Raw genomic sequence first — 25,894 nt, 5'->3', positions numbered from 1 at the left:
GTTAGCAATTATTTGAGTTTAGGAACCCCTGTGGTTTTGCAGGTAGAGCATCTGCCTCTGATCTACAGCCTCGAGATGCTTTGTGTCCTACAGGCACCAGCTCTGTGCGCACCGGGTGAAAGGGACAAATGAGAATTCTGTAGTCCCCCAAATGCTTACCCAGACCTTAATTGTTCAAACTCTATCACATCACATTAAAACAATTTGGAAAAATTGGGGAGGAAACTGAGACCAGGGAGGGCCCAGAACCAGGAGAAAACACAGCCAACTGGCTTTCCTATCTCATGGCTCAGCAGGAACTGGGAAGAGGAAACTGTCTAAAATTGGCCAATGGCGGGGAGGTGGGCAATACATAGCAGACAGGCTCTGAGGCCTTACTTCTTCATTTTGCAAGAACTCTAGCTCCTCTCTTCAGTGCCCTCCATTTCCCTTTTGAATCTTTGGTGGAGCCCCCTCACCTTATCACTTGATTCTTGGGAAGGTCGGGACTGGGAAATCTCCAGAAAGAGAGCCACAGTGTATATTGTGTTCTTCCCAGGGGCTCCAGCTGCCTCTCATTACTCAGATTCAGGATTGGCCAAGGATGGAAAACCACACAGAAACTCAGTAGGTTCCCAAAACAGGAAACAGGAGCCTGAAACAGCATCACAATCTCTTTATTATGATTTCCACTATGCCCAGCAGTACCTGTGAAGGCTGGGCCATGGGGAGGAGCATGCAGCCGCAGTGATGGGAAGACAGAGCTTAGGGACATTACCTCAGCTTACTGTCAAGTTACTGTCTGCAGAAAAGCACATGGGAAGGGCATGGGGGACAAGAGGGTACTGGATTCTCCATTGCTGCTTAAGTGCTCTCAGATTCCCCCTCACATGCCTGATTTGGGCTGGGAGACAGATCATAGGCCATCTCTTAATGGCTGGAGACTAAGCTTCAAGGTCTTCATTTCACCGTGAGTGAAAGAACTTGCTACTTAAGTTATGATGTTCTCATCTGTAGTCATACCAAAACAGCGCTATACAAAATAGAACATGATTGGGCTTCTTAGCCACTGGCCCAGAACAGTTCTGATACCATCTCCATCTGTGTCATTGGGGCACATGGCCCAGAGGGAAGAGAGTGGGGATTCCCTGGGCTTCAGCTTTTCCTTAGCACTAGTGGGGTCTGGTGGAAATTCTGTGACCTATTTTCTTTTCCTTTCAAGGTTGCTAATAGCAGTAGCATCCGGAAAGCAACTGTAGGGAAAATGCCCAGTCCCACCTTACTCCAGGGCTGAGCTGTCAGGAACAGGCACTATGCATTCATACCCCCACTCAAAAAGCTAATTGTCTGGGCTTCAGCCAAATAACTGCGCAAATCCAAACTAAGTGGCATGGAAAAAGCAGCAGCAATTTTAACCACTGTAAATGGGGTTGGGTGGGTAGAAAGGGACAATGGTTACAGGTGCTGCCAGGATGTCCTGAAATTCTGGCATCAAGGTTGCTATGCCTTTTGGTGCCAAGGACATATCTGCTTTACTTTGCTGGTTTGAAGGGCACATGCTTACAGGATCACTAGAGCGATCTGGCTCTGGGCTGGTAATGGCTAGCCTAGGCCCTGCTGGGCAGCCTCTTCTGAGCTTTCCTCTCGGCTCTAGGGCTTCCTGGACTGAAGCTGTGATACCTGCAATGGTTGAAGTTGTGCTTCTGGATGTCTAAGAGTCCTGGGCACAACTCTGGGATCACTCCCCAGAGAGATGCCCTCTTCCCAGTCAATTTGATTCTGTGCTTCCCATATCGGTGACATGAATGGGAGAACCTCCAGATTTGGCCACTCACACAAAGGCCAGAAGGGGCATCCCATATGGGGCAACAGGGCCAGAAAGGCCAGAGTCTGCCCTGCCAGCCCCAGTTGCTTGGGCTGAGGACAGGAAGAGGCAGTGGGTTCATTCATGGCTTCTGCTGTGGCTGTCCTCAAAGGAAGAAGAGCACTTGAGAGTTGGATCAGTACCCAGGAGTGAGGGAACTGCTCCATCCCTGGGATACCAAAGGAAGCCATTGCTCAAAATTTCAGAGCCTGAAGTTGTTTGGGAACACTGGCCTTAGGAAAGGAAGTCAAGGAGCAGACCAGAGAGGTTATACAGCAACAGCTACTCCCTCAGCTGACCTCTGTACCTGCATCTCCACCCCCCTCATCTAGCTGCCCCTTTACTTAAATATGAGCACGGAAAAAGGACTCCTGGGTGTAATACAGGCTGAGGGCAAGTGGTCTTCATAGGAGCACATATGTAACCCAAGCTTCCCTTGGCTGGGGGGCCAGGTGGGTGGTGCTTAGGAAAAGCAGTGATCTCATTTTGGGGCAGCCAAGAAGAAAAGACTGAAACATTTTCTCATACCCTTGTTAGAGTCAGACACTAATTTTGTACTTGGCAGAACTGCAGTCAGCCACACAGTGGAAGGGCTTGAAGAGGATAGGGAATGGGCCTCACTAGGTTTAGAAAGGTCTGAACATCTCCATACACACTGCAAAGGGAGGAAATTTTGGACAGTGGGATTGGGTTGGGGCTTCTGCAATTCTAGAATGGGGGAGCAATGGGACCTCACCTCTGGTAACAAGCTAGATGCCTAAGGAGAATAGGCCAGTTGCTCCTCTGTACTTTTCTGCTTCATATGACTCTTGCAGGCTGGGAACTCTATTCTTTGCTGGCAGCTGTCCCTTGGGCCCTCTGCAACTTGCTGTCCTGGAAGAGGGGAAGGGGGATCCCAAATGGGCCTGATCCCAAAAGGGCCTGAACCCTTGGCCCAATTTGCCAGACCAGCACTTTTTTTTGTTAGAAGCAGTAGCTCCAGAGATAAGCATCACCTTGATCTGTGCAGGTTCACGTTCCTGTGACTGAGGAGGCGGCAGGAGGAGAAAAGAAAAAAAAACAACTATTCATCTCTCAAAACCCAGAACTTGTCTCTTCTCAAAATGCTTTGTCCAAGAGGTCAAGAAGCCCAAGGCCATTAGCAAACAGAGTGATTCACCAGCAAAGTAAGAGCCCCTATACTTAATGTGCTTTAATTTTCTCAGTGCAAAACCCCAGGCCTGGCTGCTTCCAATGTGGTCCTTGGGCCCAAAAGTCATATGCTTTATTTTTTGGCTGGGCAGAATGGCCCCTTTTACTCATCAGTCCTTGGAGTACAGCTGAGGAGTATTTACAGAACAACTGTGGGTTCTGAGGTGTTCAGGGCCTCACACATGAACCCAGACCCATCTTCTGAGTGTCTGATTCATTTCAGTCTTAAACAGTCCAATCCAGAAGCTTACTACCATGCTTCTAAGTTAGGCATTTCTATAGGATGAGATTATAGAGCTCTCTTATAATGCCTTATTTGTGGCCTCCCCTTTCCTCTGAGCATCTCAACACAGGGCTGTATGCTTCTTCTTCGGTAAGTACCCAATTCAGTGAAAGAAAGTGCCTCAAGCAATGGGGATATATTAGTTTCTGCAAGACTGAGCTCAATGACCTCTTCAATAACTCTTGGTGGTCCCACTGGGGACACTGAAGTCAATAGGTTGTAAACAGAAACCTGGAACCTGGACCCCAGGGCCAAGGCTGACTCACAATACACACTGACTTGAGAACATGACAAGAAACTAGGAAGGGGAGGTGGGACGTGGAGACGAGGCTTCATGCCTTTGTGGCAACCTCTGCTTTCCCCAAAGTCTTCCCATGCCAGGCCAAGGCCCTAGGCTGGTGGGAAGGACAAGCAGTGAGCAGTGAGGAGCAGCAGCAACTCAGGCCATGTCTCAGTGATGGGAAGAAGAAAAACCTTCTTCTGGAGGCTTTGCTGGGCCTTTCTCTGCTCAGGAGAGCTCAAATGCAAATTTTCTTCTTAGCTTCACCCTATCTTCATTGTCAGGATGGTTGAAAGGAATGCCCTAGCTCAGGGCTTCTGTGAAGCTGTTCTTGGACTGTTGAAGAGGCTGGTTCTGGTCTCCACACAATAGTACATGGTATGCCTTTCAAGATCTAAGGCTCAGTTGAGCTGAAGTGGATGGCAGGACATGAGCCGCCTCCTCTTCTCATCCACCCAGACCTTGTCCTCACTGGAGCTCAGGCTTTGGGTCTCTGTGGCAGCATCTAACAGAGAGCTGTAACTCCTAGCAGCACACTTGCTCTACTCAGGCCCCTTTGGGGCCTGGGCCATAAACCTTTTCTGCAAAAGAGGGGCCAGGAGGGCTCTCCCTGGCATTTGACTTTTCCACTAGACTTTTGGACTTGGGTGACCTGGCTGAGAGTTTCTTGAATTCCAGGTTGCTGAGAGGTGCTACCTCCTTTTCTAATCAGGACTCCACAGGCTAGTAGCCTTCTCTGTCACCAGGAATTAGAATTGAAGTAAATAGTGGGCTAAACTGCAGTGATGGTTTTCAACAATTTCCCCACCCAACACACCAGAAAGATATAGTATACCCCAAGTAGGAACAGTGGCTCACCATGAAAGGGATTCTCAATGGGGGTAGAAGGGGCATGTCAGCATCTCCAGCAGGGCATGTGAGTCTGATATGACCCCTTATTAAGAATCATTTGGCCAGAGACTTATCTATCTGAAATCAGAATTGGCCAACAGAAGTTGCAAGTAGAAACCTCCTCATCTATACTATGGGCTTCACAAAGGGACTTGGGTCCTTTTCAACCAAAAAGAACTAGGCCTCTGAAGGCATATGCAACTAGGTGTGTTTTTGTATGTGTGCATACATATATATGCATGTGGTGGTAGGTTCAATCTGGGATGCCAGCTATGATGTGAGTGCAGGGGAGGGAACCCTCAAGGCCTGTGGCCCAGGAGCAGATGCTGCCACTGCTCCCAGGGCTACTCCCTGTGGCAATGCATTTACTGCCTCTATTGTGGGGAGAATGGTGATTTTGGTGCCATAAAGCCTAGTGACAAATTAAGATGCTGGCAGTACCCCATCTCCGTCAGTCTCAGTGCCAGTGGTTGATGGGGGAAAGGGAGAAAGGAAAGGAGGGGAGAGAACACTGCTGTGCCCAAGCTGAGCTTCTTTGCTCTGTGCTATCCTGGGGGCTTCAGGTGAATGGCTGAGCTGTTGGGGCGAGCAGCCAAGATGTAGATGACATTCTCCTGCAGGAAGGTGGGCCAGTCCACAAATCTGAAGTGGAAGCAAAGAACGGAGGTTTGTGAGACTGGTTGCAGAGCCCTAAAGCTCATGAGGCCTGATCCCAGTTGCAGCATGGCTTGGGCTGGGCAGAGCTTAGGGCAGTGCTGGCTCATGTCTGAGATGGTCATTGGCTGACTGTGCTATCAAGCCTACAGGCCAGCTGGTAGGCTGAGGGGTCAGGGGTCAAAAGTGTACTCCTGGGGCCTGGTTTCTAGGGTAGTGCTAGATATTTGAGGGTGCAGTGGGCAGTGCTCTTTCTTACTTGTCTGTGTGTACTGGGAAGGGCCAGGGGGATGCAGACAGCCAAGTGAGGAGGTCCCACTTACCTGGATTCCTGCTCTGCATGTAGCAGGGCCTTGTCCTGGCTTTTGCTGCTGCTGCTGCTGGCTGGGCTGCTGTCTGCTATGGGACCCACATGGCTGATGCTGTAGGGAACAAGGACATGTGGTTAGGAGTGGGAGAGTGAAAGGCCTGGCTCCTCCAAACTTTGGTGAACCCATTGCTCTGGATGTGCATGCTCAGGCTTTTCTGACTGGGGGTAACACACAGTTTGGAGCAGAGGCTGCCCTGTGCCCTAGCCAATAGGAATCATTGTCCTCTGTTAATGTACAGGAGGATCCTCTCCTGGTTGTTGGCAAAAGAGGGTTGTTGGCCAAAGGGTCATTTGGCATGGGAAAGGGAGGAGAGTGGGGCAAGTGGGGGCAGGGACTGGCAGGAGCAGACCTGATGCTGCAGGAGGGTGCCTCAGAGAGGCGTTTGCAGAACCAGGAGTGCCGGGCAAGGTGGCACTCTGCCTCACTGATAGTGCGCCCGCTGCCCCGGGCCAGAAAGATGGCTCTGGCTCGTTCCCGCTCCTTGACTGTCAGAAGCCTCAACAGAGAGTTCTGGGGAAGAAGAGAGAAGTTAAGGTCTTGGAGGTGAAAAATATTTTGTAAATTCTCAAGCAATAGAGAATCCTATCTCCATGAGCCCCTTTGCTACTGTAAACAGGGCTTCCCTTTGAAGTTACCCAGAGCCTTTCACCAATATTTTCAGGAGGGTCCAGTGCAAATCACTCTTCCTCAGCCAGTTTCCCCAGCCTAGGCACTGGGTCACTTGTCACTGGATGGAACCTGAGTCCATTCCTGGTATTGGCCCCAGTGCTTCCCCAACCTGCCCGGCATGCTTCCCAGGTCTCTGCCACCCAGCATCCCATGGTCATCCACCCTAGCTCACCCTTACCTGGGGTCGCAACTGCTGCAGGAGGAGGAGGGACTCATGGGACAAGAAGTCTGGCCACTCTATGTGGCCTTGATGTTCAGGGTCCAGGGCTGCAAACTGGTGGGCTGCATGCTCCTCTTGCTCCTCACTCAGGGCCCTGCCACTGTCTCCCCGCTTTGCGGCTTGGTGGCGGTAGCGCAGGAAGTCCTCCAGCGTCAGGGAACAATCTGTGGGGAGACACCCCATGCTGGCTATGCCCACCCTTTCCTCAGTCCCTGGGGCACCTCCCCTCACCTCCAGCAGTGCTCTTATGTCCATACCTCTTGTTGAGTCTTTGTCTCCCACAGTCAGGGTAACTCAGGCAGTGGCTGGGGTAGGTGCCTTTTTTGGTGAACAACTTGGGAACAGGGACCTATTTCCCGCCCCCCCCCCCCCCCAAATTCCAGAATACTCCTTTCATGGCTCATTTTAGAAAGTGTGAAGGAAAAAGCTGCTCGGTCCCTCTCCCATCACAGGAGCATCCTCCAGCCTCACCAGGGATGACTTTACACTGCTGAAACATCTCCATGAGGCTGTACATTTCCTCCTCAGTGAGCAGCAAGTTGAGGTTGTCCTGAGAAAAAGGAAGAGCTGAGTCAGTGGCCATGTAGGCCAGTGAGAGGAAAGACAAGGATCAAGAAGGATGGAAATAGTAGTTCAACTGGAAGGCAATTCTGAGATCATCTAATCCCAGCATCTCATTCACAATCAAGGGTATTGAAGCCACAGAGAGGGGAAAGGACTTGCTCAGTTGCCCAACTCAGTGGCAGAATCTTCTCCAGAGCCCAGATATCTTGGATCCAGTCCTGAATCCCTTTTACTAAAATAGTGGTTTTCAAATTATCCTCTGAGATCCCCTAGGGATTCCTTGGAAAGGGAACATGGGGCTAGTGAGTGGGCAGGGATGTGAACCTCACTCTCCATCAACCTGAGCAGCTCCATTTTTATCCATCCTATGTATTTGGCTTCTGTGTTAGACTATGCTCAAAAGAGTTTTTAGTTTTAAAAAAAGTTTAATTCTAGCTCTGCTCCTAGTGGGTTGTATACTTCAAATAACTCCAGAATGGGTTTTAAAAGAGATGCCATCATGACAAAGTTCCTAAAGCCAAATGAGTATTTTGTGGTGCTATATAAGTTTTGATTCCAAAAGAGCACTGATAATGCTATTTTGTTCATGTTACTTTATAATCTTTAAACTCTCAAAGAGTCTTTCCAGTAGATGGTTAGTCATTTCCTAAAAATACCAGTAAAGACCAAGAGCAGATATTTGAAAAACATTCATTTTTTAGATTTCATAAAGAACTCAAATCATTCTTTTAATAAACACTTATTGAGTACTTAGTATATGTTGAGCACCATGCTGGTACTTAATAGCCCTGTGAGATGTTCCGTGTGGCTGCTATATAGCATGTGTAGAGTGTGTGTGAGTGTGGGTGGGTGGGTGGATGAGGATGAAAAAAGTTAAAAGGAGGAGAGGTAGGCAGAAACCTCAACGTGAAGAGCCTCAAATGCCCTTTAGTGAGCCCCTCAGGTTGGGCCTTTATTCTGAAGGCACAGGGGAGTCACCAAAGGGTTTTGAAGTGGGGAATGCCATAGTCAGATTGTTGGCTGCTCAGCGGGGAATGGATTAGAGACAGAAAGCCAGGAGACATGGAAAGCAGTGAGGTGGCTGTCGCAATAGAACAGGAAAGAAAAGGTAAGTGGCTAAACGAAGATATGGGAATGGAGAAGAAGGGAGAAATGTAAACAATATTAGGAAAGAGAATCAATAGGACCTATTGACTTACTGGATGTGAGGGATGTGGGAGAGAAATGAGTTGGGATTGGTAACTGAGAGGATGGTATTATTCACAGAGAAAGGAATGGAGGAAGAGCAGGTTTTGAGAGAAAGATGAGTAGTTCATTTTGGGACAGGTTGGATGTAAGACATCAAGATGGACAAGTCCCAGAGACAGGACATTTAGGTCTGTAGATTTTGGGGTCATTAATGTTGAAATTGTGGCTGATGCTACAGGAGTGGGTGAAATCACCCAAGGAGGAAGGGAGGGAGGAAGGAGGGAGGGAGAGAGAGAGAGAGAAGGAGGGAGGGAGGGAGGGGTAGGGGGGAGAGGGAGGGAGAAAGTAAGAAGAGTGTTAGCAATAAAACCCTGGGAAACATCAGCATTTAGGACTAGAATAGAAACTAGCAAAATGTATGGAGAAAGAACGGTCAGAGAAGAAGGCAAGAGGGCAATTAGTAAAGAAGAGGGAACTGGAAACCAAGAAAAGAGGGTTTCACAATGTAGAGGGCAATGTTAGCAGTGATTATACAAGTGTGGTGGAACTTTATTGATTTTCTCTTTTCTAATTTCCACTTTTGTGTAATCATTCTCATAATAAGAATTGTCAAACTCTAAAATACATGGGGGATAAGGAAGTGCCAAATACTTCAGAGAGGTCAAGTAAGAAGATGCCTGAGAAAAATCACTGGACTTGATGATTAGGAAGCCACTGGTGACCTGAAGAAGACCCAATTCAAAAGAATGATGGATGCAGAAGCCAGATCCTAGTTGGCTGAGGAGCCTGAGGGAAATGAGAAGGTCCTTTAAGATAAGTATTTTCCTGACCTGGCTGTGAAGGAAACGAGGGAAAGAGTAGGCGCTTGGAAGAAGCCTCTGTAAAAACTCTTGTGGAGAGTGGTGGTAATTATCGTAGGACTGTGACAGAAAGCTGGGAAGGGAGCAGTGCATTCCTGGGGGTTTAGGAAGGAGACACCTCCAACCCAGATCCACATCAGCAGTACTCCTCAAAGCAGAGTGGCTATAAGGGAAAAGGCTGCATTCAGAGGTATGGTGGATGGTGACTGGTAGTAGAGATCGCCTGTACAGCAGGGTCTGCTGTGGCATACTTTAGCTGGGGAAAAGGTGTTTACGAGGCTGGAAAGAACGGTTCTATACTTCATCTTATGGACAAGCCACAGAGAATGAGTGACTTGTTAGAAAGTGGCACATCTTTGCCCTCTTCTAGGCAGTATGAAGAAGGGATGGGGGAAGGGAGTCAGCGGATGCTTCTTACTCTGAAATAAGTAATAATGAAGACATCTGCAAGACCACATATCAATAAGGCAAGATTGTGAACTCCATTTAGTCATGGTGAGAAATGGGAGAAATCTGGCTTTCAGTGGAAACTAACTTTGACTCTATCCTTCACGAAAAGTAGGAAGGCATTTATATATAATTTGCAAAGTTCTGAATCAATAAGGCTTTGTTAATTAATGCACATTTCAGAGATTAAAAACAAATGTTCTTTAGAGTTAAGTAGTAGGCAGGGCCAGGATCTCAGGACTAAGTTTTCCTGTGATAAAATCCATCCACACTGGAAGTAAGCTGGTGAGGATTTTAGGTTCATTTTTAGATGAAAACAATGAACGACAATTACAGACTATTAGAGAAAGAACTACTCCATGCAGAATTACTTTTGAGTAATCAGGCCTTATCCTATTTGTTCAATCCTCTAGCTCAGAGGTTCTCAACCGGTGGTGATTTTGTCCCCTGGGACACATTTGGTAATGTCTGAAGACACTTTTGTTTGTTACAGCTAGGGGTGGGGTGCTACTGGCATCTAGAGGGTAGAAGCTAGGGATGCTGCTAAATATCCTGCAATGCATACAATTCCCACAACAAAGAATTATCTGGCCCAAAATTTCAATAGTGCTGAGGTTGAGAAACCCCGTCCTAGCTCTAGGAACTTTGTAACTACTATCAGAAAACTCTTTAGGCCACTGCCTTCAAAACACGTGTTCCAAGACTAGGCCTCCAGGAAAACTCCAAGTCCCCTGCTGAGCAGCAGTCCCCTGTCCTTGCAGTCCAGGCTCACACAGTAGTGGCAGCTCCAGCCTGTTTCTGTGTGGGCCATCTCGGTCACCTCCGCTGCACTGTCTCCCTGGATGTAGCCCATGCGGCGCAGGCAGCCATCATGGAAAACTCTGGTGCAGACCCGGCATGGGAAGAGGCTCTCAGCTGTCCAGACCTCACAGACATCACACATCTCATCGTTGACAACCTGGAGAAGAAACAGCAGGGGGGAATAGACATCTGTAAGCACAGGCAGCAAGATCCTGTGGCCACTAGGCACAATACTTCCCATAAGCATGCATGGGGCTAAGTCTCCCTGGAGCAGCCTAGAAGTAGAGCTCCTACTGACCCAGTGTTAAAGCAACAGGGCTTTCTCTCTGGAGGAGAAGAATTTGGAGGTCCTTCCCACTGCTCAGGCTTTTTGACCATGTTTCTAAACAGGGTGGCTATTGGAATTTGGAAAGAACAATTCTTTGTTGTGATGGATTGTCCCAGGCACTGCAGGACATTTACCATCCCTGGTTTTCCTGGCACCAAACACCAGGAGCAACCCCTAATCCTGTGATGTCTTCAAACTCCCCCCTCCCAAATTTCCAAATGCTCCCAACAGGGGGTGGTATTGTTCATGGCTGAGGAACCCCGGGGGGGGGAGGGTTGGCAGAAGACCCACCACGGTACCACTCCTCATCACCCACTGCCCCAAGGCGTTCAGTAAGACTAACCCAGGATTTAACTAACATTTTAATTTTTGTGGAAGAAATTCAAAGACTGTTTGGGACTTAGCTCAGTCATTCTGGTTCTGTCTCGTCTCCAATATACCCAGCCTCGCTGCCCTGCTCCTTGACCCTCCAAAGACCTAATACTTGAGGAACCTGCCCTAACTGGGCACTCACAGGCTCTCTGGGCTCCAAGCAGATATCTGGAGGCTTGTCATCATCCAGCTTCCGGGTGGGGCGGATGAAGGCAGGGGGTGTGAAACGACTGGTCCTATCAAACTCTTCAGGCTCCACGCCACGCCCATCTCGGAGCCGCTCCCAGGCAGCACGGTTGATACTGCTCTCCTCCAGGGGCACTGAGGTGCCTGCCTCTGCTTCTTTCTCCTCCTGCACCTCTTGGACAGAGCCCTCTACAGTGCCACGGCAGGACTCGGGTGGCTCACCCGTGCGTCGGATGGAAGGCCTGTCCCGCAGCCCATCCTTGAATGCGGATACAGCCAGGCTCACCTTCTGCACCTGCTCCACTGTCTGCCGCTTGGACATCAACACCCCCATGACTCTGTGGACCAAAAGCAGAGGAGCACAGACTCAGCCAGTGGCTGATCATGTCAGCCCAAGCAGTATCAACCATTCACTTGAGTGGCAAGTGCTATTAAACAGCTTCTCTCTCTTCCAGAACTTAGTAGAATGGTAGAGTGGAGAGAGCACCTGTTAAGGAGTTAGAAGACTTTGCTTCTAGTTCTGATTGGCCCTGTGACTGTGGTTTTCCCATCTATGAAATGAGGGCTGTCTTCCCAGCCCTCTTCACATGGCAATCATGAGAATAACACTAGATAATGGGCTTAAATTAACACTGCTTAGTAAACTGTAAAGCCCTCTACAAATGTGAAGTAGTATCTCTGTCTTTCTTCCTAAAGCCATTGGCCTAAAGGGCCCAGCCCTGTCGCTTTTTGATAGTCAGAGACTTCAGAGCCCAAGTCTCTCCTCTACCCCACAAGAAGAGCCAAAGCTTAAAGCAGGCCTGCAGCAGCACATTTCAGGCCCTCTGACTGATTGATTCAAGCTCCTTTGATAAGTGCTGTGTACAACCCATCCAGGGACAATCTCACCGAATGCGTATTTTTTAAGTGAGAGTGAATGGACTCCTACTTTTTAAGAGAAACAAATATTCCTTTACTCCCATTAATCAGTAGCTATGTCTCTTTGTGGGTCTGTCTGTCACAAGCAACTGGCCTATTATGAGTTCTAAGTACTTCCAGCACTTCTACGGCTTCACTAATGTCACTCCCACATTTTCTGCTTTGCTTTTTGAAACTGTTCAAGAAATTTCATATCCTTTAAGGTTAAAAATTAACATAATACCTGCCCTACCTCTGCTGTACCGGGGTGCAGCATTGGAAAGTGAAGGCATGACATGGCACATTGGAAAGCTGATCTGCTAGCCTGGCCTGAAGGGCCTTAGTGGAAGTCAGCTGGGAGATGCTTGTTCTGAGTAAAGTGGAGTGGAGAGTCCATTTTAGCGTTGCCCTCAATCCATTCTAATCAAGGCTTATTGCATAGTACTATGTGCAAGTTACTAACCACTCATAATAGAGAACAGAAAGCAGGAAGGACAGAGTCTCAAAATTCAAGCTATGTAATATCAGAATTCACAGAAGTCAGATAAAGTGCAGGGACTGCCTAAAGGAAGATGAGACCATACTACCGGGGGCCAAACTGGACCTCAAAGGAGGGGTAGGAGGTTTTCCTCAGTTTGTTTGTGGGAAAGGTGGCAGTGGGTAGGAGGAGAGTAGAACCAATCATAGCAGATTACTATAAGAGCCCAGGCAAAATACAGAAGGCTTAAACTGAAATGGGGGCAATAGGAATGATGCTGACTGGATATCATAGAAATAGAATTAAAGAAATTTAGGAATAAATTGATATCTGATTTGATCAAGGGTAAAGGGAGAGAGGGCAGTTCTAAATTGACTAACTAGAAGAATGGTAGTGCCATTTACAGAATTGGGAAACAAGGAAGAGGAACAATTAAACTGGGCTTTGACCACATTGAATTACAGATGTTCCGGGACATTCAGGTGTCATGTATTTCTGCTTAAAACTTTTCAATGGCTTCCTACAGCTATCAGGATAACCCCTCACCCTTCACTCCCAATCAATCTCTTTCCATGACCTATGAGGCCCTGAATGGTCTGGCTCAGCCTGGCTCCCTTCTTCACTCTGTGTTCTAGCCACACTGGCCTTCTTTCAGTCTACTGACCATGCTCCCTCTCTTTTTGGGACCTCTGAACATTCCTCCCCACCTGATTAGTGCTTCCTCATCTGTCAGAGCTCAGCTCAAGTTATCACTTCCTCAGGGAAGTCAATGCTGACTCCTCAGGCCAGGTCAAACACTCACAGCACCATGCTCTTCTGGATTAAAGCAGTTATTGTTGTCAGTATAAATGCAATTGGATGATTATATGATTAATGCCAGTTTCTTTTACTAGACTGTTTCTGCCCTGCGTGGTATCCATCTCTAGTGCCTAGCAATGTGCCTGGCACAGAAGAGATGCTTAATAAACATTTTCCAATTAGTTAATTGTAGAGAAGACATTTTGTTTTTTTTTTTTTTTTAAAACAAAGCCTTAATACACATTATCTGATGGCAGCCAAATCTTTCTTCTTTACTTGGTGTAAACACCAACCAAGGGTGTCTATTTCTGACCTATCTTTTGGGGCCAGAAACACTTCTTGTATGCTCCACAGTTGTGCAAATTCCTACCCTGCCTAAGTGCTTGCCCTGCCATCAAATGTTACCAAGGAAACCCATATTCTTGAATTTGTAAGCTGACTTTTAAGAAAATAAAGACCTCACCACCACTACCTCATCACTTTGTAAAATTAAAATATATGACTAAGGGATATGTACTTTGAATAATTTTACAGGGAGGTGGCAGAAGGGACTTACTGAGAAAAGTTCTATAAGGCAAATTCAGGAAATCATTTAAGGTGTTCATGACTCAGTGGACAATAATAAATTGTGTTTGAAAAATTCTTTTTTTTCCTGGTTGAAACAAACAGCAGACAATAGGGAAATGGTTAAGTTATGGTACAGTGGAGGACTAAACAACATGAAAAACACTGGGGTAGAAAGGTATGTATTGATTTGGGAAGATGTTCAAAATATATGAGCACATAATGAAAAAATAGGTTACGAAAATATGCATGTTCTCATTTTGTAAGAAAGAATGTATGTGTGTATATTTTTCATCTCTTTGTTAATTTGTATTTTCTAATTTTCCTACATTGCGCACTAATTAATACAATAAAAAAAGATCCCAAGGCTGGCATCTAGTGACTTGTTTTAGTTCAGGACCTGTCATTCTTTGACCCCAGAATATGTTGCTTTACTGCTTTGGGCTTCAGTTTTCCTATCTGTTAATGAGTGTGTCTGGAGCATATAAATATCTGGAATGCTCATGTTATCTTTCAAATTCTTTTAAAAGTCCATGTGACCTAATAAGAATATCCGGTCTTGGGAGGGAGGAGGGAGGAAAGCGAATGTGTGTGTGTGTATGTGTGTATATGTGTGTGTGAGAGAGAAACCTTTGGCTGAGGCTGTTGATCTGGAGGTTCTTGAAGTAGAGGCTGGAGCTACAGTCCCAAGACCTGCCCAGATTCCTTAGGAGCTCCAGCTGTGCACTACAATTAGGTGGGAAAGCAAGTCCCCCACTTACAGTGAGAGGGACAGACAGGCAAGAGGGAGAATGCAAAACTGACAAACAGCCTTTCCCTGCACACCTCATGATCAACGGCTATTCCCAGGCCCACAGTGTTTCATCAGAAATCTTTTGTGTTATGTTTTTCAAATTTTTTGATTTGACCCATAGTAAGAAATACAATTTATATTGTGTCCCTGGTTTCCTATATATGTGTTTATAGATCTGTAACTGAACAAACAGTTTTGTGGAACAATCCTATCTTTGCTACATGTGAAACTCCCTAATATTTCCTTATATAGGATATCATCTCTATCCTATTTCCTTAAAACAATCCTGATGGTGACTCTCTCAAACGATTTCATGACCTACGAATGGATCTGGACCTGCAGTTTGAAACACACAGCCTTAGGATCATTCAAAGTTTTTGGTTAATAACTACACTTTTTTCTTTTGATTTAAAGATGGTCATCTCAAAGAGTTAAGGTATATAAGGTAAGCTTTGCCCTTGTGGTGCAAGATGAACAATTTTCTCAAGCTTATCCTGAGAGTCTGTGTGGCTGGAAGGTCTAGCAGAAATGGACAGCTACTAATAAACCTCTGATTGAAGAAAAACCCCACTGTATACAAGAAGCTGATCTTCTTTGACCTGTGGGCTTACGAAAAAGAATATTCATTGGAGCACTGTTGGCAGTGACAAAAAGGTAGAAACAACCTCTACAGGGGAATTACTGAATAACTTGTAATATTCATGTTATAAAAAGAGAGAAAAAAAACTGCTTGAATGCAATAGTACACAAAAACTAGAGCAATGATTCTCAAAATAGTGAATTGGCTAGATCCTGGGGCAAGTGAGGGGGTATATATCAGAAACTCCAGGAGAAGGGGGAGAAATGAGTGGACTGAAAAAGCCTGTCAATTATAATTATGTTTGAAAAACAAATATGTTAGAAGTCATTACTTTTTTTTTTTTGGTAGCAAAGATTACAAAACAGCAGAGCTTGACATTGTCTTCTTGCTTCCAGGGGAAACAGAAGGTATTAACTCTTCAAATAATTGAGGCGGTCCCCTCCCAGAAGTTGTACTGGCACTTTTAGGGAGCAGTCATAAGACTTTTACATTTATCAGAAAGAGGGCATGGGTTGAAAAAAAAATTTGAGTAACATTTATTTGGAAATTTGGAGTAAACATACAATTCAATTTTTCGAGAATGATTCAATGGAGGAAAATCAATGGTATGCATGTGGTTCTTACTGGCTTTTTCAGATGACAAAATAAAAGTTGTTGAACAATGTCCAGCCAATTAGGAGGGCTGCTCTATAAGTGAACTGACTCATTAATAGTGCATCAGCAAACTAACCACAGGCACCATCTAACACACTGAAGTCCTGTTATAACCCATTATTCTCTGTAAGGATAACAAGAATCACTTTACGCTGTCTCAATTGTTAATGAGTTCACTGCAGTGGTTTTGGGAATTTGTCCATAAAGGAATTTTGTTGAAGAGTGAAGCTGACACCTACCAGTAAGACAAACAAACAAATATAGAAACCCCAAAAAACCCATGTTCCAGACTTTACTATAGGCTCTGGGAGCACTTCTGTGGCTTTTACCTGTGACAGCTCAACTTTCTAGGCTCCTTTATGCCTGTAAGGACAGAAAATATAGAGTAGAACCATTAAAAGGGAAACATCTAAATCCAAACAAGACCCCAAGTCAATTTTTGGATTGAAGTGGCTTTGATTTTGAGAATAACTTGCGAGGATGCAACAGAATTAAGCTTCACAAATGAGCTTAAAGCCCTTAATGCTTAATGGAGGAGAGGATCAAACCTGCGTACAAGACACCTTGATTAAAAGGAAATGTGCTCATATATGTGCCCTGGGGTCTCTGAGACATGAATAAAATCAGCTCTAATTTCTAGAGAAACAAGCAGTAGTGATTAGTGACAGGTAAAAACAAATGTCTGATGAGAAATACCTGGCCTCCCTTGTGCTAGAAGAAGTCCTAGGGAATCAAGTTGCAAAGATGCACCAAATTATATATAATGATTACTTCTTCGGCAGGTGCATGGGATTGGGATTTTCTGTTCTCTAACAAGAATGAAAAAAGGGATAAAAGAAAAACATTGATCTAAGGATGATGTAACTGACAAGAGAATTTGTGATATCTAGAGAAGGCTTGGGGAAAAGAAACCTCAGTGGGAGGGGCAGGGACCAGGGGCTGGCACAGAACAGGTGGTGGTAAATCACAGCAGACAAGAGGGTAGAATGGGGCTGGCTGGCTATATAAACTGGAGGAAAAAGATGACAACCAGAATCTTTCTTTGGATCTAGAGAAGGCTGTCTAGATAGAAGTGTTTGCTAAGCAGTAAGACATATGGGGCACTCTAGAATGTATGTGTGCAAGACACACCCATACTCTGCAGAGCACCTGCTTACAAAGCAGCGGGATTATTTATAAGGGCAAAATAGTGGGGGTAAAAGCAGTAAGTGGGTTGCTCCACATAAGTTGGTGAGAAATAGGGAAGTGGCAGCTGGAGAATATCTCTTCCCAAGCTCTCTCTATAAAGCTACCTAGCTGTGGAGAACCTGATGAGCATCCCTTCTAATAGGCTAGAGTCTCATCTTGCACGTTAAATGTAAAACACATGTACTTGCTTTTATTTGATTCTTGATATGGGAATGGCAGCTGTTTGGAAAAGGCTCAAAAGCAATTAAGAGTGATCTCCTGGAGGATAGGAAGGCTTTGCTTTGCTAGGCAGGAACAAAGCAAAGAAAACCTCTAAGAGGGAGTGGAGGAAGGGGAAACAAAGAGAGTGGACTGAGCAGGTAGAAAAAAGGAAGCCCCAGTTTTTCACTGAGATCAAGAGGGAGGAAAATTTGAGATTGTTTCCACTGCCTTCCACAGGGCATGTATTCTATGCATTTTTGTTGAATGAATGTTGCAGAGATGACTGAACAACATGAAAAGTTGATTTGAGATCATAGTGTGAGTACCCCTTCATATTCTCAAAATGGACCCAAGGGACTGATCAGACCAAATTTGCAATACTCGTTTCTAGAAAACAATGCAGTGACCAGCTCATCATATCTACTCGGCTTTCCCAGAGGTGGAACCACAGTGAGTCAGGGCTAGGAGGGATGAGAACAGGTAACCCACACAGTAGCTATGGGTGATTTCTTTAACCACAGTAAGAGCCATTAAATTTTGGATTTTAGCCAGTTTTCACAAGCATAATGATAAGAAAAGAGACCAACATTACCACAGTCAACAGTCCCCTCCATGTATGTTATGACCCGTGGCAATGTGGCCTGGACCCCAGGTCAAAAGCATTGAAAGCACAAGCAGGAAATATGAAAATGTGTCTCCTCTGTACTGGGTTTGAACTGGAGAAATGTAGTATAAACAGCATCTGTATATAAGGGTGGAAGGCTTCAGGATGGTCAACAAATGGCTCCTGGAAGCATGTGCCTGAAAGATTGTCTTGGAGCCTCAGGGAAAGCCACATACCTAACACAGAAGTACACCATTCATAAGGGTATGGAAAACCAAAAGAACCAGGGTCTAAAAGATGCAGAATGCAAAGCACACACCCTAAGTTCAATGTGCACATCAACATTAACCCTGAGACCTAAGCAAAAACCACCAAAAAGAGTCCTCTTATCTTCTGCTGGTTACTCAATAAACAGCTCTCCACGAGACTCCTGGTCTTTGAGGAAATCCAGGTTTCATGTGGTCCGGACGTTTTCCAGTGACTTCGCTGTTGCTTTGGGAAGCCACTGCCTCACTCCAGTGCTCTGGGAGCCTGTTCCTTCTGTTGCCTGGCAGTGGCCTACAGACAATTTTTAGTTTCCCATCTCTATAGACCCTGAAAGAGATATGCCTTGTGTCTCTCCATCTCCCTCCATTCACCTTTGTTTGTCCAGCACAGCAACCCTGGCTTCAGTCAGCTCAGGAAGACACAGTCACCCTAACTGCACAGGGCTCGTTTGGGGTTTCCAAGCAGCAGAGGTGCTAAAGACTGAGTAAAACTGTCTTCCTGGCCTCAGTTCAAGGGGATGAGGCATAAGGGACATTCTGCTGTTGTCTAATACACACTGAAAGCCCACAAAGCTCTATTATACGTGAAAACAAAGTTATGGCATGATCTTTGGCCTCCGGGGGCCTGGGCTGAGTCTCCATTAAAAGCTATAGCGCTGACATCCCACAGGAGGAGAGCAGCAGTTACGGAACATAACACCACCAGTTACTGGCTGGTGGACTGCACCTAGCAAGCAGAGCTTCTCAGCAAGATGGAGAGGCACACCCTGTTCTCTGCTATGGCCCCTGGAAGCACAGAGTCAGCCCCATTTAATGCAGTTATTACACCTTAATAATCTTCATTTACTTATTTGTTGATTTTACAAACATTTGCTGAGTGCAGCCTACTATGTGTGAGGCACAGATAAGGTGCTTAATAACTACTGGTAGAATGAACAAATAGAACCTCACTCAGCCTGTAAGACTGCAGTGTGAGTATGTGCTGTGTAGGGGGCATAAGTGGAGGATGAAAAAAAAAGGTGTTGCTTGAGCTAAATTCTGAAATATGAGTGGGAGTTATCCCAGTGGATTAGGAAAGAAAAGGCATTCCAGGAAGAGGTAAAAGCATATGCCAAAGCATGGAGCTATGTGGGGACCTGATCACGGCTTAGATGGTATGAAGCCAGCCTCAGTGCTGGATAGAAATAGGTAGGGAAACCTGCTTTCGCATAAGAATTAGCACCAGCCAAAAATATTGGTTTGAGATAGTATGCTTAAAATACTTGTTTAGAAGGGAATATGTATTTAGATTTCAGGAAGGAAAAAAAATAATCTAGATAATTGGATTTTCTGAGGCCAGGAAGAGGGACAGTCCTGATAAATTCTAACACTGAGTAATGAATACACTGCTTGGCCTGAAGACCCAGCAGGAAACTTCTCCACAGAATATGAGTTGGTAGGGGGTGAGTGTAGTGAATAACTGGGGCTTCCCTACTGGGGGATCCATGCCTGGTGGTAGTGGGGGCAATGGAAGTGTCCACATTGTTTTAGTGAGAAGACCCCAGTAAGATGAAACATTTTTCAAAATCAAATAAAGATTATTTATTTAAAGGTGCTTTGTAAATGGTAGTGTGTTACCAAATACAGAGGCACTGTCATTGTAATTATAGGAAGCTAGGAGTGTGGCCAGTTCACTCAAAGCATATGGGCAAAAGTAATTTTGGCAGGGCAGTGGCAGGGGGGCTAAGAATTGGTTGCCAGAGGAGGCACAGAACAGCAGTTGAGTTTCAGTGACAACAGGGAAAAGGCACACTCTACCATGATTTCTGTAGAAACTCTGAAAAGATGTAATTTTCCCCTTATGTTTCTTATTCTTTATGATATATAATTAGAGAAATGCAAACTGGTTTTATATGAACTCCCCAAGGGCAAGGAACTTTCATATTTATCTAGCATAGGGCCTGGCAAGTAGGTAGCACTTAGTAAACATATGTGGGTTTCTGAGGGGATTGCTGGAGAGGGGATTGCTGGAAAGGGCATATGGGGATGGTGGGGAGTTATAATGGGAAAAATAATCATGTCTACAGCTGGACATTGATGGTCTTGGTTCTTGATCCAAAGTTGGCATGCAACTTCTGTCAGAACTTGGCCATTAAGATTGAGGGGTGGTGTGGATAATTATATTTCCATCAGAAATGAATAAATTAATTTGGGAAATGAAGATAGCAGAAACAAAGCAGCATTGTTGGAGAGAGCCATGTGGGACTAGAAGATAACAGATTCTGTAGCTAAGGAGAAAGGAAATTATTTACATGAATAAGATCCACTTAGGAGTAGGTGTACTGGAAAAAAAATGCGAGGAGTAAAGGAAATGGACTTGCTATTCACATTTGAAGGAAAGGAAGCACTGTCAAAAAAACATGGCAAATGAGGGAAGATGAAAACCATAAGAATGTGGTCAGAGAATATGTGAAGAAAAGAGCTGAGAAATCCAGAGAGTAAAATCCAGACACATTTGAGTACACTCAAAAGAAAATGGGATGAGCCATTCCGTCCTGTCTATTTCCCTTTGGAGAGCATTTTTGAGAACATTAAGGGCCACCTGGTGGCATCCTGCATGCCCATTCTGGAATTATTTGATCTGCACACCAATTTTGTGATTAGGGGAGAGTTAGACAGTAATCTTAGTATTTCTGTAATCTTAATGTTCACCCAGTGCTGGATGTTGAGGTCCCAAATTTGGGGAGCATCTCATTCCCTCCAGTGACTTTTCCATGGTCATGAATGGATGTGATACTGAAAAGAACAATTTAGGAATAAAACCCTAATGACAAATCCCTGAATAGGAGCAAATATATTTGCAGGTTGCTCCTTCTGATTTTCTTTAAAATACCCATTTATTTTGGTCTTTTAAGCTGATGAGAAGGGGTTGAACTGAAAGGGTATAATCCCCTTTGTAACTTTGTAAAGGGGAAGTGCTTAACCAAAATAAACATTTGTCAAAGTTTACTCCAAAGAGCTGTTCATGAGGTACCACACCCATGCTTCAGGCAGTCATTCTTGAGTTACAAACAAAAACAACTAAGGATTGGTAAACCAGATTGTTCAATTTTCTCACTAGTTTAGTCTCTCTTCTCACTATGTAATCCCAGGAGCCAAGGGGGTCACTTTTATTGAAGGAGGATGTCATTAGGTTTGGCTGTGTGGAAGAAGGGAAGAAGGATAACTGAAAAACTCTCCTCAATGGCACCATAGTGAATTCATTGCTTGACCCCCTCCATTTCATTGTTTGGAGTACCAGAAAACAGGGTCTTAATCTTTGGGTCCAAAGTTGCACCCTGGAATTCAGCTGGAATGAAAGTGCTACCAGACACAAGGGAGTAAGATACAGTTTACCAGAGAGCGCATTTCTATAGCAGGTGCAGACCCTTTGCACTTTCTGGACAACTGATTCCCAACTGGCCTTCCTTGGCTTGGCACTTTTGCCAGCCTCCTCCAGCAGAGGCACTGTTGGACAAAAGGGTCCTAAGTGCTATCTGTGGACCAATGCCTGCTGGTGCACATAGAGGGTTACAAGGATAGCATAGATCATACTTCTTGGATTCATCCTGCCTTCTCCTTCCTCCCACTCAAGGATTCTGCAGTAGGGAGGGTGGCTTCGGGACATTTCCATCCTCTGAAGTCTCCCTCTAGTTCCCCAGAGCAAATCCTGGTCAAAGACCACACTCAGGGGCCTTTCCCAGGCCCTCTTCTAGATCCAGAGCCACCCTGAGGAATCACTGCAGTGAGACTGCCAATGAAAGAAGCCACACTCAGAAACCTGGGGATTCAGTGGAAATCAGTCCCTGCATTAGTCTCATCCCCAGTCCAATTATCCTTACCCACTTGAGTAATCATCACATTTACTCAGCATATACTATCTGCAGAGCCCTATGCTGAACCCCTTAATGCAGCTTTTTGACAAACATACATTCTTGTTTCCACCTTTCCTAGATATTTCTTCCCAAATAAAATTCAAAAAATAGATTTCACGAACCCAAGCTCTGTGACCTTGGGCAAATTGCTTAATCTGAGTTTAATGCTCAAAAGAGGATAATTTCATGTAAGGGTTATATGAAATTAAAAAAAAAAAATACCTAGTATATTGCCTGACACTAAAATTCATCTTGGAACCAACTGGGGAAGAGAAATCCTAATGGAGGGCAATGGACAAAGGCAGCCCCTTTTAATCATGTTGGGCAAGCACAAATGAGGGCACACTGAGTCCTAGAGGGGCTCAAGGCCAAAGTCCTTCAGGCATATAGGAAGTCACTCCTGGTCCTGGGTCCCATGGCAGGATTCCTCTCCCCAGTCAGAAATTCCCTTCATGCATTCTAAGGCACAGTTTAGTGTCCTCCTTTAGGGGGTCCTCTGTGAGGTACATCCTGACTGCGCAGGCTCCCCGAGGCTCCCCTGTGTTCCCAAAAGCTCTTCCATAAAGGCGACCCCAGACACCACCTGCGAGGCTCCCGTAGTTACACAGAAGGTTCCCCTGGGAGCGATGCCCCCCAGGTTGGCGCTCCCCATGGGGGGAAATGCAGAGAGAGCCCTCAGGAGACCATTCACACAGGGTCCTCTATGGGGGCGGCCCCCCACATCCCCCAATGGTCTCTCCCAGGGGTCAAAGGCAGCAGACACTCGGGGTTCATCCACTTACACAGGGTCCACTTGGGGGGCGGCTCCCACACAAACACCTCAGAGTCCAGGGAGGGCTGCCGCGGGTCGCAGACCCGCCCCTTGGGGAGACTCCCAGGTCCCCGCCGCCCCCGTCCCCGCTTACCGGGACCGTCCGGGTGCGGGACACGGGTCCGAGGCTGGCGGGCCCTACACCACCCGCCCGGCAGCACCCATGGCCGCTCAGCGGGGCGGCGTGCTGAGGCCGAGGGCAGGGAGCGGGCGGCGCGGGCGGCGCAGCAGGCTGAGGCGGCGGCGCGCGCGCACCCGGAGCACACCCACCCACCCCGCTCCGCGGCCCGGCTGCGGCGCGTGCGCCCGCGCGAGGCGATCTCCACGGGCAGGTGGGCGCGCGCCCCGCCCCACCCCTCGTCGCCTCCCGCGCGGGCTTCCCCGCTCAGCGGGGGGTCGACGTGCGGGGGTGAGGCGCTGAGGGACCGCGGGAGGGCGGCGGCCGGGCTTGGGCTCCGTGTCCGGCCTCGTGGAGCCGTCTGGCTGGGCGTCAGTGGGCGCCCCCACGAGCCCCCGGCACTGCGGCGCGGGGACTGCGCCAGCCCGGCTGCCCGCGACAAGGTCAGTGCCCTCCCGCAGGCGGCGGTTGTTCACAACTTACTCCCGCTCCGGGCCGCAGGAAGGGTCCGGATGGGTCCTGCCGCCCGCATCTACTTGAGGAGGTGAGAATGACTCCACCGGGACCTAGGCCGGGGCCCTACTTCTTCCGCCAGGCCCGGCTGCCCACCCAGGCCTCCGGACCCACGACCCTTAGGGCTCTCACCTTCATAGTATCCCACCCGCCTCTGGAATGTCCAAATGAGCCTTCACATGGCGCTTGGCTGGCCCAACCCACCTGTTTTCTTAATTTATTGGTCTAGCATCTCCAGCAGCAAATCTATAATACACTTTTTGCTGCAGCAACGTCACCTCCGAGACTGTCCAACAGCCAGCTTGTCAGGAGGCCAGGAGTTTTGAGGGCTGTAACGTGCATTACACTAAACTGGATGCCTTGAACAGGGCAAGAAAAAGAATGCCAAGTAATAAAACCCCTAATAACTATCTAAAAAGCAATAACTTACGATACACGAATGGTTTGTCAAGAATCCTTTTATTTAAATTAATTGCATTTACCTTTTTAACTTACCCTAATTTTCATGTGCATTCAATTTCTATATCTCAGCTACAACTCATGTTCTTTTTTGCACCTCTTTTATTTGTTAAACACTGTGCTAGGTGCTGTGGGGGATAAAAAGAGGAATTTTTTTTTGTCCCTACCATCATGGAACTTACCAACAGGGAGTATTAGGCAAGTTTAAGGGTAGTAGTAAATATTGGTATCACTTTTAAAAAACAAAGTGCCAGGTACTCTTCTAAACACTTTATATATATTGTCATTAATTTTCACACCCATCCCTTGAGGTACTGTATTGTTAGTTTCTAGATTTTGTGAGTGAAGAAACTGCAGAACAGCAAGGTTAAACTTGCCTAAGGTCACATAATTAATGTAATGGAGGTGAGATAGAAATCCAAGCTTATACTATACTGTCTCTACACTAGGTATCAAGTAAGAAGAGTTAAAGTGCTAGGAGAGCATTGAGAAAGGGGAGAGGCTGCTAACTATTAGTATATGGAGTTCTAAAATTAGGACTTATTCCTCAGAAACCAGGACCTTCTTTGACTGTTGTGAAAATATGAGAGAAAGTCGGACTCACAGAGACAGAAAGTAGAGTTCAGGTTTCCAGGAGTGGGGGGCAAGGGGGATGGGAAAGTTTTAGTATTGGAAGGTAGTGAGGGTACCACCACATTGTGAATGTGATCACATTGAATGGGAGTGGTTGAGATGGTAAACTTTATGTTGTATCTATGTTCCTACAATTAAAAAAGAAAGAAAAGAAAGACAACCTCAAGAGACATTGATAATTAAATGCAAGGCTAAGGGATATTAAAGAGACTTTGGGGAAAAAAAGAATCAGAATGCTACTGAATCCTGTATTGTCTTTCTCATGTCCTGATGGTGACCTCACATGAAAGAAATTCGGTGCGAACTTTTTGCTTGCAATACTTACCCCTTGTGGGTACTGCTCAGCACACAAGTCCCGCTTCACTGTGAATGGCTCCACTGTACAGGGACAAGGTTTTGGTGGCCTTCTCAGACTTAGGCAGCTTGCCTCCTGGCTGCTGCCCGTTGATCCAGAGGTAGACGTCTGATTTAAGTCAGTGCAATCATAGTCTCTCTCCCAGAATTTGAGGCTAGGAACTGAGCAGCACAGAACCTGGGAAGTATTGGATCTGAGTTAGTGAGAGTGTGTTCTGAAAAAAGATGCACCAACTACTGCTGCTCTGACACCAGGCCTGTGTGGGTCCCTGCTCTCCCTGAATCTTGATTCTTCTCTTCCTTCTGCCCCTTATCCTTATGTTTCAGCCAGCCTGTGGGTTTCCATTGCTTACACCCAAAGGGTCCTTAATAGCATTCTGCCCGGGGTTGAACTAAGGCCACCAAACTGTTCAGATGAAGAATCTGGGGCTAAATTAGATTCTTCTGGTGTGGTAAACAGCTAAAATGGTGTTAACATCTAATCAGAGCTTGTGTCTTCAAGGAAACAACCCCTTCATGCCCATTCTGAAGAAACATGAACCCTGGGCTCTTTCTTTATTAGGATTGGCATTTGATAATTTTGAATATGGGACTGCTATGGTAAACAACAAGGAACTATAGCTTTGGTTAAAGGGTTCAGGGTTTTCCATTTGGAAATCTTTCTTTATCCTAAGAAGTAAAGGTAATAGAACTTAATCTATATCCACTCATCCTCCCCTTCTTTCCTATAGTCTCAGAGGATGAGGGAACCCTCCTTATGTTGATTGACAACTTCTCCAACCATGTCCTTGGTCTCCTTCCCTTTTGCTTCTCCCGTTGCTTCATCTGTCATCATCTGAACTTTTCCCAATTCTTACTGGCTTTTAAATTTCTGCTGTAAACAGTCTCACATCTCTCTTATGCTAAGAAACTCCTCCACTGACCCCTTCTCCTATTCAAACT

General features: G+C 46.1%; 1 protein-coding gene across 7 annotated transcripts; it reads right to left on the bottom strand.

Moving 5' to 3' along the window:
- Positions 1-639: 639 nt before the first annotated feature.
- On the bottom strand, positions 640-25,036 carry PHF24 (PHD finger protein 24). 7 transcript variants are annotated; one of them, XM_037798414.1, is made up of 9 exons: positions 24,924-25,036; positions 11,105-11,486; positions 10,234-10,419; positions 6,874-6,952; positions 6,361-6,566; positions 5,863-6,023; positions 5,466-5,564; positions 2,839-2,868; positions 640-2,716 (listed from the first exon to the last, which is right to left on the bottom strand). In XM_037798414.1, the coding sequence occupies exons 2-9, from the start codon at positions 11,480-11,482 to the stop codon at positions 2,593-2,595; spliced, it is 1,263 nt and encodes a 420-aa protein (XP_037654342.1). In that variant the 5' UTR covers positions 11,483-11,486; positions 24,924-25,036; the 3' UTR covers positions 640-2,592. The 7 variants fall into 7 exon arrangements, 6 of the variants coding, with proteins under 6 accessions (XP_037654342.1, XP_037654343.1, XP_037654341.1 ...); XM_037798415.1 differs by lacking the exon at positions 24,924-25,036 and adding an exon at positions 23,639-23,728; XM_037798413.1 differs by lacking the exon at positions 24,924-25,036 and adding an exon at positions 22,970-23,105.
- Between the last annotated feature and the right edge of the window lie 858 nt (positions 25,037-25,894).

This window comes from Choloepus didactylus, chromosome 10 (assembly GCF_015220235.1).
Source record: "Choloepus didactylus isolate mChoDid1 chromosome 10, mChoDid1.pri, whole genome shotgun sequence".
Lineage (NCBI taxonomy): Eukaryota > Metazoa > Chordata > Mammalia > Pilosa > Megalonychidae > Choloepus > Choloepus didactylus.
The sequence above is the reverse complement of the archived record's forward strand: the minus strand, read 5'-3'. Positions and strand labels throughout refer to the sequence as shown.